We start from the raw sequence: 16,702 nt of genomic DNA on the forward strand, positions 1-16,702 counted from the left end.
GTTCTTTTAAATCACACACAGTACAGTATGTGTGTTTTGGAGGAGTTTGTTATTGGTGCCACAGGTGTTGGTGTTGTATTTTTAGCAGCATGTACACTGTGACTCAAGCAAAATGATAAAGGCGCAAGAAAAATTTTGATATTATCACAGTAATTAGTAAAGCCAAACATATCATTAAACTTCATAAACATTTTGCAGGAAGAGAACACCTTCCTTACTTCATAACTGACATATTTCATATGTAAGATAAATCAAACCTTTACAGACCATCACTAGTCATCACCAACCATCACCTAATTGGTATTATTATTATTTATATTGTACTAGTAGCTACATATGTTATATAGATCCATGAAGTAATGATGAATTTATACCAGTTTAATTTCGCCGCAGAATTCCTCCGTTGTGCAAAGCAAGTGATATGCTTAAAACAGTGGTTTGTTCCTTATAGCCTTGAAATACTATTTCTGTGGCTTGGCGGAGCAAGCCTATACAAATGTTCTTCTTACAGGCATAATCATAACACTGACAATACAGCTGCTTACCATTTACACTCATACGGTGGGAGCCCCGCGTCTTCATGCTTAATTTAAGGACTAGCTGCAGAGCTCTGGGTTTATTTGCAAAAGGAATAAGGGGTGAATTATGCCACAAAGTGAACACAAATGTCATTATTAATGTGTCAACAAATTCTCACAATCAATTCAAAAGGGTTAGTCAAATACTTTCCAAAACAGTCAACATTAACCATTATTTACATTCCCATTGTACGACATGTTACACAAATTCAAAGTTTTCTGTCAGAAAATAAAATGACCATAATTACCGTTTAATGTCATGTCACCATGTCAATATTACAACTAGAACCAGGCTGAAAGACGTGACACGTTTCTCACAAAAATATAGTAGGCAATATACTTGTACGCATAAACTGTACATGTACTGTGTGTAGATATACAAAATCCTGAAATAAATTCAACACCTCTGCAGTGTTTTTACACATGCTCACAGGTCAATTACCTTTGTTTATACAGCACTCATAGGTTAAGCAGAGTGATGCTGCAATGGTACTGAGAGTTTGCTTATGGAGGATAACATGGAGATTCTCATCCCTCAAAGATAGCTGATCTCCAGTGAACCATTCTTCTCCACTGGCTCCTCAGGCACTGTTTTTACGGTACTGTTTTTGACTAGCACAGGGAGGGCTGTCTTAGGCCCCAAGCCTGGGCCTTTCCCATTAGCCTCCCTGGTTTGAGCCCTATCACCTGGGGAGACCCCCTCAGAAGCTCCTGCTGTTTTCTCCCTCGGCACGAACAGGATCCTGGGTCCTTCCAGCGGCTGGTTTCCGTTGGCATGCTGTGCAGTCCGACAGATGTCAGTCATCTCCACGGCCCCGTCTGTGACCCGGAGGCTGCTCTCCCTCATGGCTGTTCTCACGCTGTCCCTGGGCTCCAGTGCCAGCCTCCTCTCCTGCTGGAGCTGCAGCTGGTCCGTCCCCAGCTGCTCCTCGCTCTCCACCTTCCGGGACAGCCGGCATAGGGCCTTCCGGAAGCCCTGCTTGAAGTTTTCGGAGAGGAAGCCGTACACCACCGGGTTGGCGCAGCTGTTGGCGTAGGACAGGACCACCACAAAGTAGTAGAGCCCCCGGAAGTCTGCCGGCAGCAGCACCACCAGGTTGATGATGTTGAGGGCGTAGAAGGGCAGCCAGCAGAAGACGAACACCGCCACCACGATGACCACCATCAGGGTGACCCTGCGCTCCGACCGCCGCCGCTTGGTGGAGGTGGACCGGACCTTTTTCCCCGAGCTGCGGACCTTGACCACGATCAGCAGGTAGCAGAGGCAGATGACCAGGAGCGGTCCGAAGAACCCCACGGTGGAGGTGCAGATGATGAACGAGGCCTTCCAGACGTCCGCCGGCTCCGGCCAGATGATGTTGCAGGTGCCCTCGTCCTGGAGGACGTCGGCGAAGATGACCACGGGCAGCACCACGATGAAGGACACCACCCACACGGTCACGTTGACCGCTTTGGCCACCTGGGGCTTGCGCCACCTGGACGAGCGGATGGGGTGGACCACGGCCAGGTAGCGGTCGATGCTCATGACCGTCAGGCAGAAGATGCTGGTGAACTGGTTGATGCCGTCCACCGTCATCACCAGGCGACACATGAAGGAGCCGAAGGGCCAGTAGAGCAGGGCATTCTGGGCCGCCAGGAAGGGCAGGCCCAGCATGAAGAGCTCGTCGGCGATGGCCAGGTTGAGGATGTAGATGTTGGTGACCGACTCGGTCTTGGAATAGCGCAGCACGATGTGGATGACCAGCGTGTTGCCGCCCAGGCCGATGACGCAGACGGTGATGTAGATGAGCGGGATCAGGACCCCGGCCACGATAGGGCTGGAGCCGCCCCCTGCGTCAGGCTCCATGAGTGTAGAGTTACCGAGGGTGTCGTTCTGGTGGAGCGGGAACAGAGCGGGACCGGTGCCAAGCAGAAGGACACTGCTGTTTCCCAAAGCCTCAGGCAGTCCCGGGAGCGTTGGGGAACTTTGGATTAATTCCATGGATGTAGAGTGGATGAGATGGCAAATTTATTCAGAGATTCTCCATTTCTCCTGGGGGAGACAGAAAGAGAAAACCACTCTTAGAATCAACAGAACCCAATTGGACCACAAATTCACTGCCATATGATTTCCCACATCTGGCTGTAGTCTGCAAGCTTTTTCGTCCAAATGTCCCATGGTTCTGTTGAAACATTTGGTTATTCAATTCCCTACTGCCCATTCTATTGTGTCACTATTGTGTTATTCAAAAAAATAACAAAATATTTCGATTAGCTGCTAATTAGAATAGTTGAGGATTGTCAGGCGAGATGGGAAAGCTTATAAACGGATGCATGTCAATACAAGAAGCAATTAAAAGAGGGAAAAGACAAAAGGCAGTAGGGCAGGTTGGAGTGTGCCTGAGTGCTTGTGTTAGGTTTGGCTCTATGGATATGGGCAGATCAGGTAAATTAAACATGACATACTCCCACCAGCCATCTGTAATAGACAATAATTGGCATCCTATTAGTACCAAAGCACACACACTTGGCACTGGGGCACGGAGCATAGTGGCAAACGTGCACAGTGTTATTAAATTGAAGGAATAAAAGCGGTCTCTGCTTACAGACATCAGGGCCGTTTATATTTGTATATTAGGACAGGCTGGCTGTCCATACCAATGCTGCCACCGTGGTTAAGTGGTGAAAACAGATTCATGCTTTTTCCTCAGACAACCATCATAAACCCCAATTAAGGAAGTGCATTATGCGATACCCCCTGGTCAGGCGACCGTGCGAGGCGCATGAGCACACATAACAGCTGCAATCTCTGCTTTGCTAAGCCGTATTTCATTTTTTCGTATAATTTGATTCGTTGTTATTCACGTAGTTCGATTGGGTCGCTTCCCCTAAACCTATGGAGGAGGTCCCAGTCAAAAGTAAAGTATTGCATTTTGGCTGAGGTGTTGGTGTAATAAGTATTTATATTCTCTTTTTACCACGGCAAACCTCTGAAGTCAATCACAGTCCTTTCATTTACAACTAAACGGATTCTATGGTGTCATGTAGAAGGCAATCAGCAGTTGCACTGAATCAGGAACTAAGCATTAGGTTGGATTCATCAAAGAAGTCTGTTTTTCCTGCTTTCCTGCAATCAAAGATAAACCCAGAGCTTTTCATTACAGCTGTGAAAGGTATTCCGGTGGGCTCCGTTCGTTTTGCGAAATCGCAAACAAAAGTGGTTTCCCGTGGAAAAAATTAAGGACTTATTTAGAAACCAATCGCACTTTGAGGATTTAAAAAAAACTAGAAAATGTTTCTACTATGTTATTCACCTCAGCCAAATCACAACCTTACTGCAACGGCACACTAATGATTTGTGCTAGAGAAATTGAGATTTTAATTAGCATACTATAGAAAGGGTTTCTCTTACAGGGCTGTGGGAATGAGGTATTGAGCATGAAATTGATACTAATTTTGTCTATATTATTTTTTCACTGGAAAACTATTAATCCAGGGGGGGGGGTGTGTTGTTTGGGCCTCGAGAGAGAGGGGGGAAAGTGGAAGGGGAGGGGGATGAAGAGAAAAATAAGTGGATGTGAAGATTCCACTGATCAATTTATTTCTGAGCCTCTAAATATCACTGAACATTTCCCATGCTTATTTGTCCTCTCCCAATCCCCCAGCTTGGAGGCCACACGGGTTTGAACGCTTAGCAGTAAGTCGTTGGCCTTTCAGTGATCTATCTGCTCCTGTGCAGAACAGCGGCGACAGACAGTACAAGGAATTCTGTGACATGACAAGAGCAGACCCACGGCACTAAATTACTCCTCACAACCAGCCATTTTCCCTCTTATACGGCCTTACAGCACAAAAGACCCCGGGCTAATCAAGGCACGGCAGGGCGAGGAAAGAGATATAGCCTCTCTCATTGCTCCCCCCAAGGAAGGATTTTCTTTTGTTTCGCTTTTTTTTGTTATTGATATATATGTGTCTTTGTTCCTATGACAAGTTACTATGGTGACAACGACTTCCTACTCTGTGTTCTACCCTTATTAGGAAAATAAAGGGGGTGGTTCTCATTGAGTAGCTGTAATCACCTTCACGGTATGCCACTGATGTAGGTTCGTAGTAATGGTACAGAAGCTTTCGGTTATTTATTCCGTTCAATCCACATACACAATGGCTGCTAGCTGTCATGAGAAAGGCTTGGTTTCTGTCCAAAGAAGCAGAACAAGGCACTTAAACCCTGTGCTGCACGGCATATCTACAGAGACTAAATTGTTTTCCTTCAATATTTCATGGAATTATTCTTTAATGTTGTAGATCATTAGTAGCAATGGCTGTTTTATTGTCGTAGTCAGTATGTTGGCATCTTTTGTTAAATATTCAAATGTTTCTGCAACACAAAAGGATGATTTGCATGCCAATAAAGCAAGCTGAAAAGTGTGTGTGTGTATGAGAAGAGTAAGGGAGTTTAGTGCCACTAATTTAACTTCAATAGCATCCTGCAGTTAGGCTTTTATTTCAATGTGGTCTTTAGCACCTAAAACGGAGATAATTGTTTCTGTAGTCGCATTTATAAAGTAGGGAGAGGAGTCAAATGCAGTTTTGTCTCTGCAGATCCATTTATATTGCTGGATATCTAGATTAAGTACCTTACCCAAGGGATCAAGAGGAAGTGCACCACTTGGGAAAGTAACACACTGCCTGGTGGCTAAGGTACATGACCAGAACCCAGAAGGTTGGTGGTTCAAGCCCCAGTGTAGACACGATAAGATCTGCACAGCTGTTGGGTCCTAGAGCAAGGCCTTTAACCCCACTTTGCTCCAGGGGGGATTGTCCCCTGCCTAGTCGAATCAATTGTAAGTAGTGTTGGATAAAAGCATCAGCTAGATAACAAATTATTATTATGGTTATTGTAATTATGTGCGTCACCATATTGACTGCACTAGGTTTATTTCTCATATTGTCTTGTTTGTTTCAGAGAGTCTTGGAGCTGGACGCGCAATTCAGCGCGTTTATATTTTTATTGATTATATAAACTATTATATAAACGATATGCTTTAACCTAGCCAAAAGAGGGGGAGAACACAGGGACAACGTGACGTTCCACCGGGCTGCTCTGGTCCGCTACTGGTTCAGTGACCACCCACAATTTATTGTTCTATACGTCCCACCATATTCCCCATTCCTAAGCACAATTGAGGAGTTTTTTTCAGCATGGGGAAGACTTTTGAGAAAATTAGGCAAAGATTGAGAAAACGTGTGTAAACAATTGTGAAAAACTGTGAATACTAAAGTCCCTGCAAGATATTGGAGTTCACTGATGACTTGCTTAAGGCTCAATGCCAGTCTTTTGCTTTGGAAAGCATATGTTAAATGTTTCAAATATAGAGAAACACACTATTTCCCTGTCTTATTACCTTATACTAAACAACCACTTTTTTTTTTACAATGTGTTCTGGCTGTAAGGCTGTACTACATTCCTACTGTGTGAAGAAAATTGAAAGGCTAATACATTTTTACATACAGTGGTTTGTAGTATTTGATATTACTGACAGCAGAATATTAATAATGATTGGCGCATGCTTTCAGCAGTACGGCGTGTCTTGTATGTAAACCACTAAGTGGTGATTAAGGAGCTTACCCATGAGGGTGTGTTGTGTAAAAGGCAATTCTGGAAAATGAGAGAAAATTGACAGTTTGTGTGTGTGTGTGTGTGCGAGCGCATGTATGTGTGTGGTGTGTGTGCGTGTGTGTGGTATGTACGTGTGTCTGTGTGTGCAGTGTGTGTGTGTGTGTGTGCGTGCACGTATGAACCAAAGGCTTCGCGTCAGGGGCACAGGTCTGTCTGGCTCTTTGTTCGCATTTGAAAAGCTTTGTCATAAACCGCCCTTTTTCTCCTGCTTATTACAGCAGATATAATTGCCCATTTACATACATCCGTGTCCTCTGTCTACAGGTGTTTTATCTCTGCACTTTCACGGGAAGCGGCCAGCCCAATCTGACTGGCCTGGGTGAAATGCCGGAACATTCTATCTGCGCAGAGACCGGGCGAGGGAGGGGATTACTGAACGGCTTCCTGCGAGGAAATTAATTGATTGGTCTGCGCTGGAACGCACGTCCTCGCCAGGCGGGAGCACGCCCACACCTCCACTTGTGTCCAGCCGTTCATTCCCTTAATTTGTGGGACCTATTGCAATAACATAGCAGGGGTTTAAGCCCAGAAATGATGGAACAGAACGCTACTAGAGCAGATCCTAGTCGTAATGGGTCTCTATTTTTAAGAGATCTCTCCTGCAAATTCTGTTCCTAATTTTACAGTTCGCTGGTCTATCGGGTGGCCCGTGCTGATTGCCTTTCCCCTCGTCTGATGTTATGGAAAGGTCCGTGTACCTCCTTTGTCCGGGCTCATTAAGAAGCACCGTTACACGAGCAGCACGGTCTTCATAAATGAGTCTTAGAGGGCTGGTTGCAGTCAGGAAATCGAGTCACTCCCACTCGCCACATTGAATCGGAAGATGATTGACATGGTACAAATTTGTTTGATAGAAAGACCACTTCTAAAATGTCTGTGCAGTGCTTGATTTAATGAGACAGTTGTACGTAAAGGCAGAGGCATCTGATTTAGGGGATTAGGCCTGAGCTGGGGAGAAGTGAATGTACTGGCTCTTCCAGTCAGCTAATCCATGCTCCAGTTCAGTCTGCCTGGGACTTCATGTGTTAGTTCAGGGGTGCACAGCAAGGGCTGAACCATTTCATGATTTTGAGGCAACTTAATTATTTAATTAGCTCAATCAAACTGTAACTTGGCCATTTGTATCAGCAGCAGCTACAGTCACAGACTGCAGGTGTATCCTAAAGATTTTACTTAGCACACTGAACTGAAGATAAAAAGATGAATTGGCAGATATACTCTATATTTTTCATCGTTTCTCAGGGTCAGACACCCTTGCAAAGATTATTTGCGGGAGACCAATCGAGGACTGTTTTGTTTGTGACAGGATAATGCACATTTCTAAACTTGACTTCTGCCTGCAGTGCAGATTGCTGATCTGTGGGAGATGTCTGCCCACTCACAGCTATCAGAGACAGGTGACAAATTCCATCGACCTTCTGGGAGAGGTGGTCTGCCTGCTCAGAGCAAAAATCATGATCATGTTTAAATGATTAACAATGTAAAAAATCAATTACTCACCACTCTGAGAATTGAGCTGTGGACTGTTTGCCTGTGCGTGTGTCTGTGTCTGTGTGTGTGCACACAAGCACACACGCACACACACACACACACACACACACATACACACACACACACACACACATATGCATGTAGACTCACACACAAACACACACACACACACACATACATGTACACTCACACACAAACACACACACACACACACACACAAATACAAAGCATCGAAGATAAAGACTGTAGCTTATAAATGCACACACAAAAACCTGTGACAATGGGAACATCAATCCTATTAAACGGTTCAATGGGCAGAATCACAATTAAATAAAAAGCTTTTTCATTTGATGCAAAGAGGCAGGCTGTCAGTTGCTTTTTGTGAAGAGTGGCTAATTACTCTGATAAACGGGCGCATATTTATCACAGCTGTTTCCCCTGCGCTTCCCCCAGGAGCGCCACCACCACATCACCAGATGTGCACTCTAATGTGGATAAATAAGCCCTCTTGTTCACTGGGGTCCTGTTTGAGACCAGAAGTTTACAGACACAGCCAGACTTCACATTCCATTCACACTGTTTTACCACGGTCCCAAGCACTGATTGCCTCCGGTAATAACTCTAATAATCAACTCCCTTTCAGGGGTCACAAATGCACAACTTACTGCTCTCTGTCCATCTGTCTCTCTCTCTCTATCTCTCCCTCTCTCTTACTGTACTCTCTCTCTTTTACACACATACACACACACATAGACACACAAACAGCTGTCTGCTTTCAGAGACAATTGGTGTAGTATACAACATGGATGAACCTGAGCCATGGAGGGACCCATACAGCATGGGTAATTCTACCAAAGGGGTGCCTTTTCACTTTTGAAAAATTTAAATTTCAAATAATCTTCGTTCATTTTTTGAACTATGATTGGAACCTGTGTCATGCCATCTCAGGTGTGTACATTTCATTTCAGTAATTGTCTTCAACATGTTTTGGATGTTGTGTCAACCCTGTTATAGACAGCAGTAACTGAAAAATTGGATAATAAAAATGTCTGGTAAATGGTGCTTACTGTATGTTAAAATCTTTTTGGCCCTTCTCTGTTCTGCGCTCATTTTTAGATTATATGTGTATTAACAATATAATAATTGTAATAATTCTACCACTTTAACTGATTCTCGGGTGATTTTCAGATGTATGTATTATTAAATAATAGCATTTAAATGATCAAGTTTGTCCAAGTATGTCCAAGTCCTTAATATCTTTTTGCACAGTCACAGGGGTAAAATGCTATTTGTTTGACTATTTCTTCCCTGCAACAGGGTTGATACTGTGGTAACAGGGTTGACGGGACAGTTCATTATACTTCACTGTTATCATTGAAGTTACATATTTTGTTTGAAAGATTCATGCTTGTGTTCTATAATGAATCTATAAGGGATATAGTGAGCACATACATTTAAAAAAAAGAAAGAAAAAAAGTGATGTCTACAAACAACCTAATGTGTATTAGAATCAAATTTCTCTGCAATGAACTAGAGCTTAGGTATATCTCCTAAGGAGTTGTAGGAGAATGTATGACAGCTGTGCACTTGAATGTTAGTGAAAATGCCATAGGAATGATACATTTCAAAATGAGGGCATTAACAGTCTATCAATATAATAACAACAGTTTTTTCAACAGTTGAAGACAAAGATTTTGATTAAATTTAACACCTCAACTGTAAAAATGCATGGAAATACGAGTACTCATCCTTGAATCCAAATATCCCCAGAAAAACGTTAATGTTACTGAACTGTCAGAGAACAGTTTACTGTGCGATTTCAGGCATAGTCTGACATAGAAGACATTTCAAACATTTTTAGCCTCAGACTTAAAATCCTTTGTACCAGAATCTCAACCTCTGAATTACCCAACAAGCTCCAACCATGCACTCAAAAGGTATATGAATGGCAGAATGGTAGTATACATTTTTTTATATTTGCTATATACTTAACCCCTAAAGTAGCACTCCTTTTCTTTACACAAGCTTGAAAATGAAATACCCAAAATAAAATGGCTACTATTCTTGAACCCTTTTGACTATAGGCATAGCCCTGGTGTCTTCTGAAAGGCGATCATTTGAAGTTCAGACACAGTGGACATTAAAGATTTTCTGTATTTGAGTGGATACAGATTATTGTAGTGGTGCCTGGCACCCTTAGGAATACAAGCAGAACACCAGCCAAAACACTGGTCAAATCCCATCAAATTTGATGACAATATCACCAAAAATGAGTATTCCGCATAGTTTTTTCTAAGCTACGTCTAGGCAGTTTTCCAAAAGGGACATTTAGAGACTCCGAAAGGACACGTGGAATCTAAATGGTATTATGAGTCTTATGACGTGTAAAATACTGCATTTTGCTTACTAAAGTATACAACACTGAATACATCCTTTAAAAAAAAAGTGTTTGCACTTCCCCTGCCTGTCGCCCTCCCCCTATCTCTGTCTCTCCTTGTGCTCTGCTCAGATTGCATTATTGTACTTATCTTCTAGATGCTATCTTGTATACTAATATATGTACTGAGGTCAACAAGTCAAACACATTCCACAATTTCACATGCTATTTATTATTCAAAAGCAAGCTGTGTTGTCTTATGAAAGCCTAACAAACTATGCACCTTTAGAAACTTAATGTCATTAGCTAAAATGCTTCTCAGTCGTTATTTCAATACCATACCACTAGCCAGTTCTAGGCTCAGCTGAATTTATACTGTATTTTTTGCTCATGGATGGGGATCAGGCCTCTATTGTGCAAATGGATTACCAATACTGGTCAGATTGTGAAGTGAAGCATAGTGTCAAAAGCTGCACGCAGACACCAGGGTTTCTAAAAGCTAACCTGTAAACTGAAAGCTACCCAAACAGGCAAAAATACTTCTCCCAATAGGAAGGAATAAGAGAGACCTGAAAACTACCCCACTGGGTGAAACACTTCTCTTAATGGGAAGGCAAACTTAAATCTATCCAAAATGGCCGGAAAGACAACCTGTTGTAGCAAATAAATTGAATTCCACTACAGAGACGGATACTGGATCCGAGAGACAGGTGAAAATAAATGAATACTCTAACAAAGGGAGAGTTAGACTCCCATAAATGCTGCACAAACGTTGCACAAACACTACACAAACACTGAGAACCAGCAATACCGTTTACTGGCTTGAACATAACGAGAATTACACAGGAGCATCAGAGTGCTGTGAGAGGAGGGTTTATCAAGGGTGCATGCTGATTGCAGAGAAATGATTGCACCTGTGAGAAAATAGGCTGAAAAGGCTGTCAACCGACGACACCACCCTCCAGTGGTCCAAACAGGTACTGTAATGTGACACAGATAAGCTCGTTCATGAGCTCTTCTTGTTCCAGAGAGCCGATACAAAACGTAGATAATAGCATTCCTACGTACAAGTACTTTTCTATAAGTATGCAACAGCAAAATTGACAACAATGTGAATTCCTCCAGAGAAATTTTAAGTAAACAATGGACATTCTATTGATGTTTCTCCAAGTCAGCAGATGCATTTGGCTTGCTGGATCCTTGCTGTGAAAAGGATAATGACATTACCTTATTTCGGGCAGTGCATTTCCACATTTCCAAAATGCAGAGAAGGCAATGCTTGTTTTGCCACCCACATGTTACAAAATAACTGTTGTCACTAAAGCAATGGCATCTTAAAATAGGTTATACACATAGAACCGTGAGTTTTAACACTCAAACAGTATATCCTGTTACCATAGTGATTGAAAATTCCACCGTTAAAAAAGGAATGAATGCAAAAAAAACACATTGTCCAAGCCATGTTTTTGCAGCTGTTTCTATAAAATGGTAAAACATACAATATATGCATTTAAATACCATGAAATAAAATACGATTGTCTGCACTTTTGTCTCATAACATAACACAATGGTGAGAACAAGGTATTCAGCCCAGTAATGCTTGCCTTTTCCTACCACTAAAGTGTACCTACTGCTAAGTTTCCCTAAAAGCTAAATAGTATCTAGCACCATATCAACCCAGGTCTTGAAAACCCCTAGTGTTTCTCCCACAACTATACAGTGACCACTCTCTGTGTGAAAAAATACTTCCTAATATCTGTGCGGAATTTATCCTTTGCCAATTTTAATTCATGCCCCCTTGTTCTGCTAACCAAACTCACCCTGAAGAATCGCCTGTACTTTGTTAATCCCTTTAAAAGCCTCAAATGCCCCCTAAGTCTCCTCTAACTAAGCTTAAAGAGATTAAGTTTTAGATTTTCCTCATAACTTTTATCATTTATACATGGAATCAATCTGATTGCCCTTCTCTGAACCTTTTCCAGCACCTCTATATCTTTGCTATATTCATACCAGATCCCCAGAACGGCACACAGCACTCTAAGTGTGGTCTGAAAATGGTATTCAATATACCTTCCTTAGATCTATACTCAACACTAAGGCTATGTATCCTAGCATCCTGTTGGCCTGTTTTACTGATACAGCACATTGAAACGAAAGTCACAGGAACATATGGTAAATGGTTGGTATTTATATAGCGCCTTTATCCAAAGTGCTGTAGAATTGATGCTTCTCATTCACACATTCATACACACACACACAACGATTGCCGATCGGCCGCCATGCAAGGCCCCAACCAACTCTTCAGGAGCATTTTGGGGTTAGATGTCTTGCTCGGGGACACTTCAACACACCCAGAGAGGAATCGAACCGGCAACCCTCCGACTGCCAGACAACTGCTCTTACTTCCTGAGCCAATATCGCCCCGTATACCATATACATATGGTATACAATGCAATGAAAAGGTGATTGTTTGGTGAAAATGTTTAAAATAAACAAAAATAATTTACACATGAATTTAGGGTAAACAGGGTTGACATGCTTGCCCCCCTTGGTCAAATATTATAAAACATCAAAAATAGTAAATTTGAAATTTGAAAAACTTACTTTGAACATTGTCTTTTTGTTACACATGACATGATGCTTTTCCTGTGATTTATGTAGCTTGAGGAATGTTCCATTATTTTTCAAGAGTATTTTTGTGAGAGTAACAGGGTTGACATGGAATTAAGTGACAAGTAAAAATAGCTTTTTAACAATTATTATATTGATTTCATAAAAGTAAAATTTAACAATATGAAGACACTTAAAACTTTATCCGAAGGGGAAGTTTTAAATATATTCTGTGTCTAACTAATTACAATTGTTCAATTGAATGAATATATTGAGGATGCAGAGATAACATATTTAAAAGAGTTTATCCACAGGTGCTTGTCAGTATGAGCCTGCTATATGGCTGCAGAGTTCAGGGGAGTCAGTGCCCCTGACACTTTGATCCAAAGCAACTTATAGTTGATTGCCTTTCTCGTTCACACTGGGGCTTGAACCAGCAACCTTCTGGGTCTTCGCCCTGTACCTTAACCGCTACACTGCAGGCTGCCCATTAGCCCTGCGAGTATAGCGCTTTACTGTAAGTCTAGCAATGCCACATTCATAATACATCAACAGCCAGCTAGTTTGCCAGGTGGATAGGTAAAGATAGTGACACTGTGTTTATTATGACTGCATTGGTGCTTTTGCAGTTTTGCATAATATCAGCATAAACACAGAGGGAGTACATAAAGTAGACCTAATAAAAATGTCTCCACACATTAATTCCAGCCATTTGTTAATGTCGTCCTCCCAAACCCAAATCCTCTGAGGATGTAAAGGATAGATTTTTACATCCAATCTGATCAGATTTTCTAATGTTATGTTCCCTGGCAGGCATTTCTGTTAGTTTGCTCAGCCAATCTTGACAAAGAGAAAATCTGTCTGGACCAGAAGTTTTTCATGCAGCACCAATTCTGCTGATTTACTTTACCTGAAATAATGTGGCAGCATATGTAAAGAAATGTATACATTTCCCCTATATTATTGATCTGCTTCGCTTTACCTTTAGGCATAGCTACAGGTGCAACGTGCAATCACCAGTTGACACTCACGCCAGATATTGTGACGGACAGCTAAGTCTAATTATGTCACAAAATTTGGCTTTTTTTGTGCACGACTCTGTTGAATAAACTTCTTGCGTCACATCGTTCGTTTGTTGTGATGCATAAATTGTCAGGGAAATATAAGCTACACTGCTCAAATCGCATGTTAAATGTAAATATTGAACTCAATCATGTAGGCTACGCACTGATAAACTGGCACACTTGTAGAAACATAAATAATGAGGCAAGATAAATACTACTGGGATGAAAATAACCGTAGATAGCCTACGGACAATATAATCCTTGCAATATCAAGTTATAGAAAGTATCATATCACTACCGCGCGATCTGTTCGTGATAATAAACACTGTAGGAAAACGCATGGTGCACGTTCTGAAATGTGGAACAAGAGTTTAGAAACAATTATGTTTTACAATTCAGCTTTAAGCTATTACTCAACGGGGGACATCAGCTCAAGACTAAAGTTTTGAAATAAATAGTCTACCGAACATTAACTAACTGGCGTGGGCTCTTTGTCTCCCGAGGAACTTTAAATGTTGAATAAAAATGTGCATAAACCGCTTAAAAACCTGACCGGTTGCATGGATATCTTTGCGCACGATGCCTGCAACATCACGGACGGCATGAAAGACTTACCTTTATCCAGAAGTGATTAGCTGGGCTATTGAGATTCCACAGGTAAAAATAAATTATAGTAGCCTATACGTTATATACGTTATAATATTTAAAATGTATCCCACTGAGGAACTTCTGTATGTAAGTACCCAATAAAGCCCGTTGAATCTGCCCGAATCTGCACCAAGACCGAACTGAAAAGAAGCTCACATAGCATTACTTGCGTACCATCTTTCGCTGTAACCAGGTAACGGATCTCGTGCTTGGAGGGGTGCTTATGCGCGCTGGGGTACTGAAATAAATCGTCGTTGCTCCTGTGTTTGAGTGGGTGCGACCGCATGTCTGTCTGCACACCCGGTCGAGTATAATTGTGTTTAATTGTGTGAAAACCAGTTCACTTAAATGATCACTCTGAGATATTAGTTATATCCAATTATTTGGTCATGTCGGTGTAGGATTGAAATGGTAACACTGGGGAGAAGATAGGCGCCGGAGGTGTTCGGAAATCATCTGGTGGTATTTCTGGTGGTAAGAGATCACAATATTCACCCAGATTAAATTAATGTGTTTTCACATATAGTTTCTTTAAAGTGTAATAAACACTGTTAGTTTAAAGTGAATCAGAAAGTGAATCTGCGGCAAATTAACTTTTTTTGTGCTCACATGAAAGAGGACTCAGCTCTCTTTCTGTTCAACTAAAGCATTGATGAGGTCTTAGACCACCTGTTGTTCACACAAACAGCCCGTTTGGAATCGCACCCACATGGATTATGGGCTGGGTTTTAGATAAGTGGTACGCAAGTATGAAGTAAAGGCATTAAAGGCATGGAAATTTTATGTCCTAACTAAAAATAGGTAGGCATACTCACCATTATCACATAAAATTTCCTTGCATTTCAATCTCTTTGATGTTAGTGTGTACTTGTGTACCACTTACGTCAACCCCTGATTATGGGTAATTTTCTTCAAGATGGCTGCTGCAGGTGTGTTTACCATTTGGTTGTGCTACATTTTGAGGACACTGATAAAGGACCACACAGCCATTCTGCTATTTCTTTTTAGAAAGATATGCTCAGACATCGCTGCAGCTGGGTAGAATCAATGTATAGCAGGCCTCCAGGTATTGAAGTCTACAGCAAAACCCCTGCCCGCTTTGTGTTACTTATAGTTTGGTTTATCACAGAGAGGTTTCAGTGTTCACGTTATCCACCAAAAATGCTATGTCATCAGTCTGAGTCCACTTGAATGGCTGAATTGAACCAAGTATGAAAACACCCTAACTGGGACCAAACTCCAATCCCACATATGAGGTTGGAAAGGACATACTATTACAATGCAAACAATTGCCAACCCAAAACTGACAAAACAACATACTGTATAAGTGTAACTGGTTAGCATAGTCTGCTGTCTAACCAAATATTATCCCAATTTGATGATATGAATAGCACTTAGTGGGTGTTACAGTTCAGGGACCCGGTTCCTTTGACTCAGTTCCCTAATTGGATTCGTTCTTGGATTCGTTCACCAGTTCCAGTCCCTTTCAACTTCTGGTGAATGAGAACAAGAGTTGACTGGGTCCGACTCTGACTTACTGGTTCCAGTTCCTTCACGGATTTGGTCCTTCAAGGATTCAGTCCTTGCCACATTGCATTCATTTCGAGGACTGTTTCGGTCACCCCGATGGGAGGGGCTCAGAGATCACACCCCTCTCAAGAGGTTCAGTGCTGTCATTGGCTGCTAATGCCTACGGACTAGAGCTCATTGGTGGAAATGGTCAAATAGGAGGAGTCGCTGCAGTTTCAACAGTTTCCCAAGTTTAATTACTGAGAGATGAACTCAAGGAACAAATCCGACATTGGAGGTGAGTCCGTTCCTTTTGTTTGCCAAAAGAATTTGTTGAAAAGGAACTAATCGTTCACTAACGACACACCACTAATAGCACTAGATCCTGAAACATACATACTCTATCACATTGGAAACCAGCACTGTATCTTTAAACAGAGAGAACTCCTGGAATTGCTAACTTGACATCAGTATCTAAACAATGTACAAGCTCCTAATAGAAGATAATTGATTCGTATATAAAACATTGGCACAATTACTTCAGCCAAGCCAAATGGTGAAAATATTATCAGGGCCGATAAAAGGTGCAGACCCAGTGACCACAGCCCCACAGCTGAAACAGGTAGCCACAGCTCAGACTGGAGAGATAAAGCCCTGCTGTCCAGTGAGTCCCCTGCTAATCCAAGAGCGAGCAGAGATATGCCCTGAAGGGGTGGAGGAGAGAGAGATTGCGGTCATGGAGTGGGCTGGGGGTGGGATAGCTTTG

General features: G+C 42.0%; 1 protein-coding gene across 1 annotated transcript; it reads right to left on the reverse strand.

The window, feature by feature from the left end:
* Nucleotides 1-1,113: 1,113 nt before the first annotated feature.
* si:zfos-169g10.2 (somatostatin receptor type 5) lies at nt 1,114-14,549 on the reverse strand. The gene is made up of 2 exons (XM_061231684.1): nt 14,395-14,549; nt 1,114-2,610 (listed from the first exon to the last, which is right to left on the reverse strand). The coding sequence occupies exon 2, from the start codon at nt 2,557-2,559 to the stop codon at nt 1,114-1,116; it is 1,446 nt and encodes a 481-aa protein (XP_061087668.1). The 5' UTR covers nt 2,560-2,610; nt 14,395-14,549.
* Between the last annotated feature and the right edge of the window lie 2,153 nt (nt 14,550-16,702).

The sequence above is a fragment of the Conger conger genome, chromosome 2 (genome assembly GCF_963514075.1).
Source record: "Conger conger chromosome 2, fConCon1.1, whole genome shotgun sequence".
In the NCBI taxonomy this organism is placed as follows: Eukaryota; Metazoa; Chordata; class Actinopteri; order Anguilliformes; family Congridae; genus Conger; species Conger conger.

Bases quoted from the DNA above. Each gene is read 5' to 3' on its own strand.
- si:zfos-169g10.2 (XM_061231684.1), bottom strand. From the start codon at position 2,559: ATGGAATTAATCCAAAGTTCCCCAACGCTCCCGGGACTGCCTGAGGCT.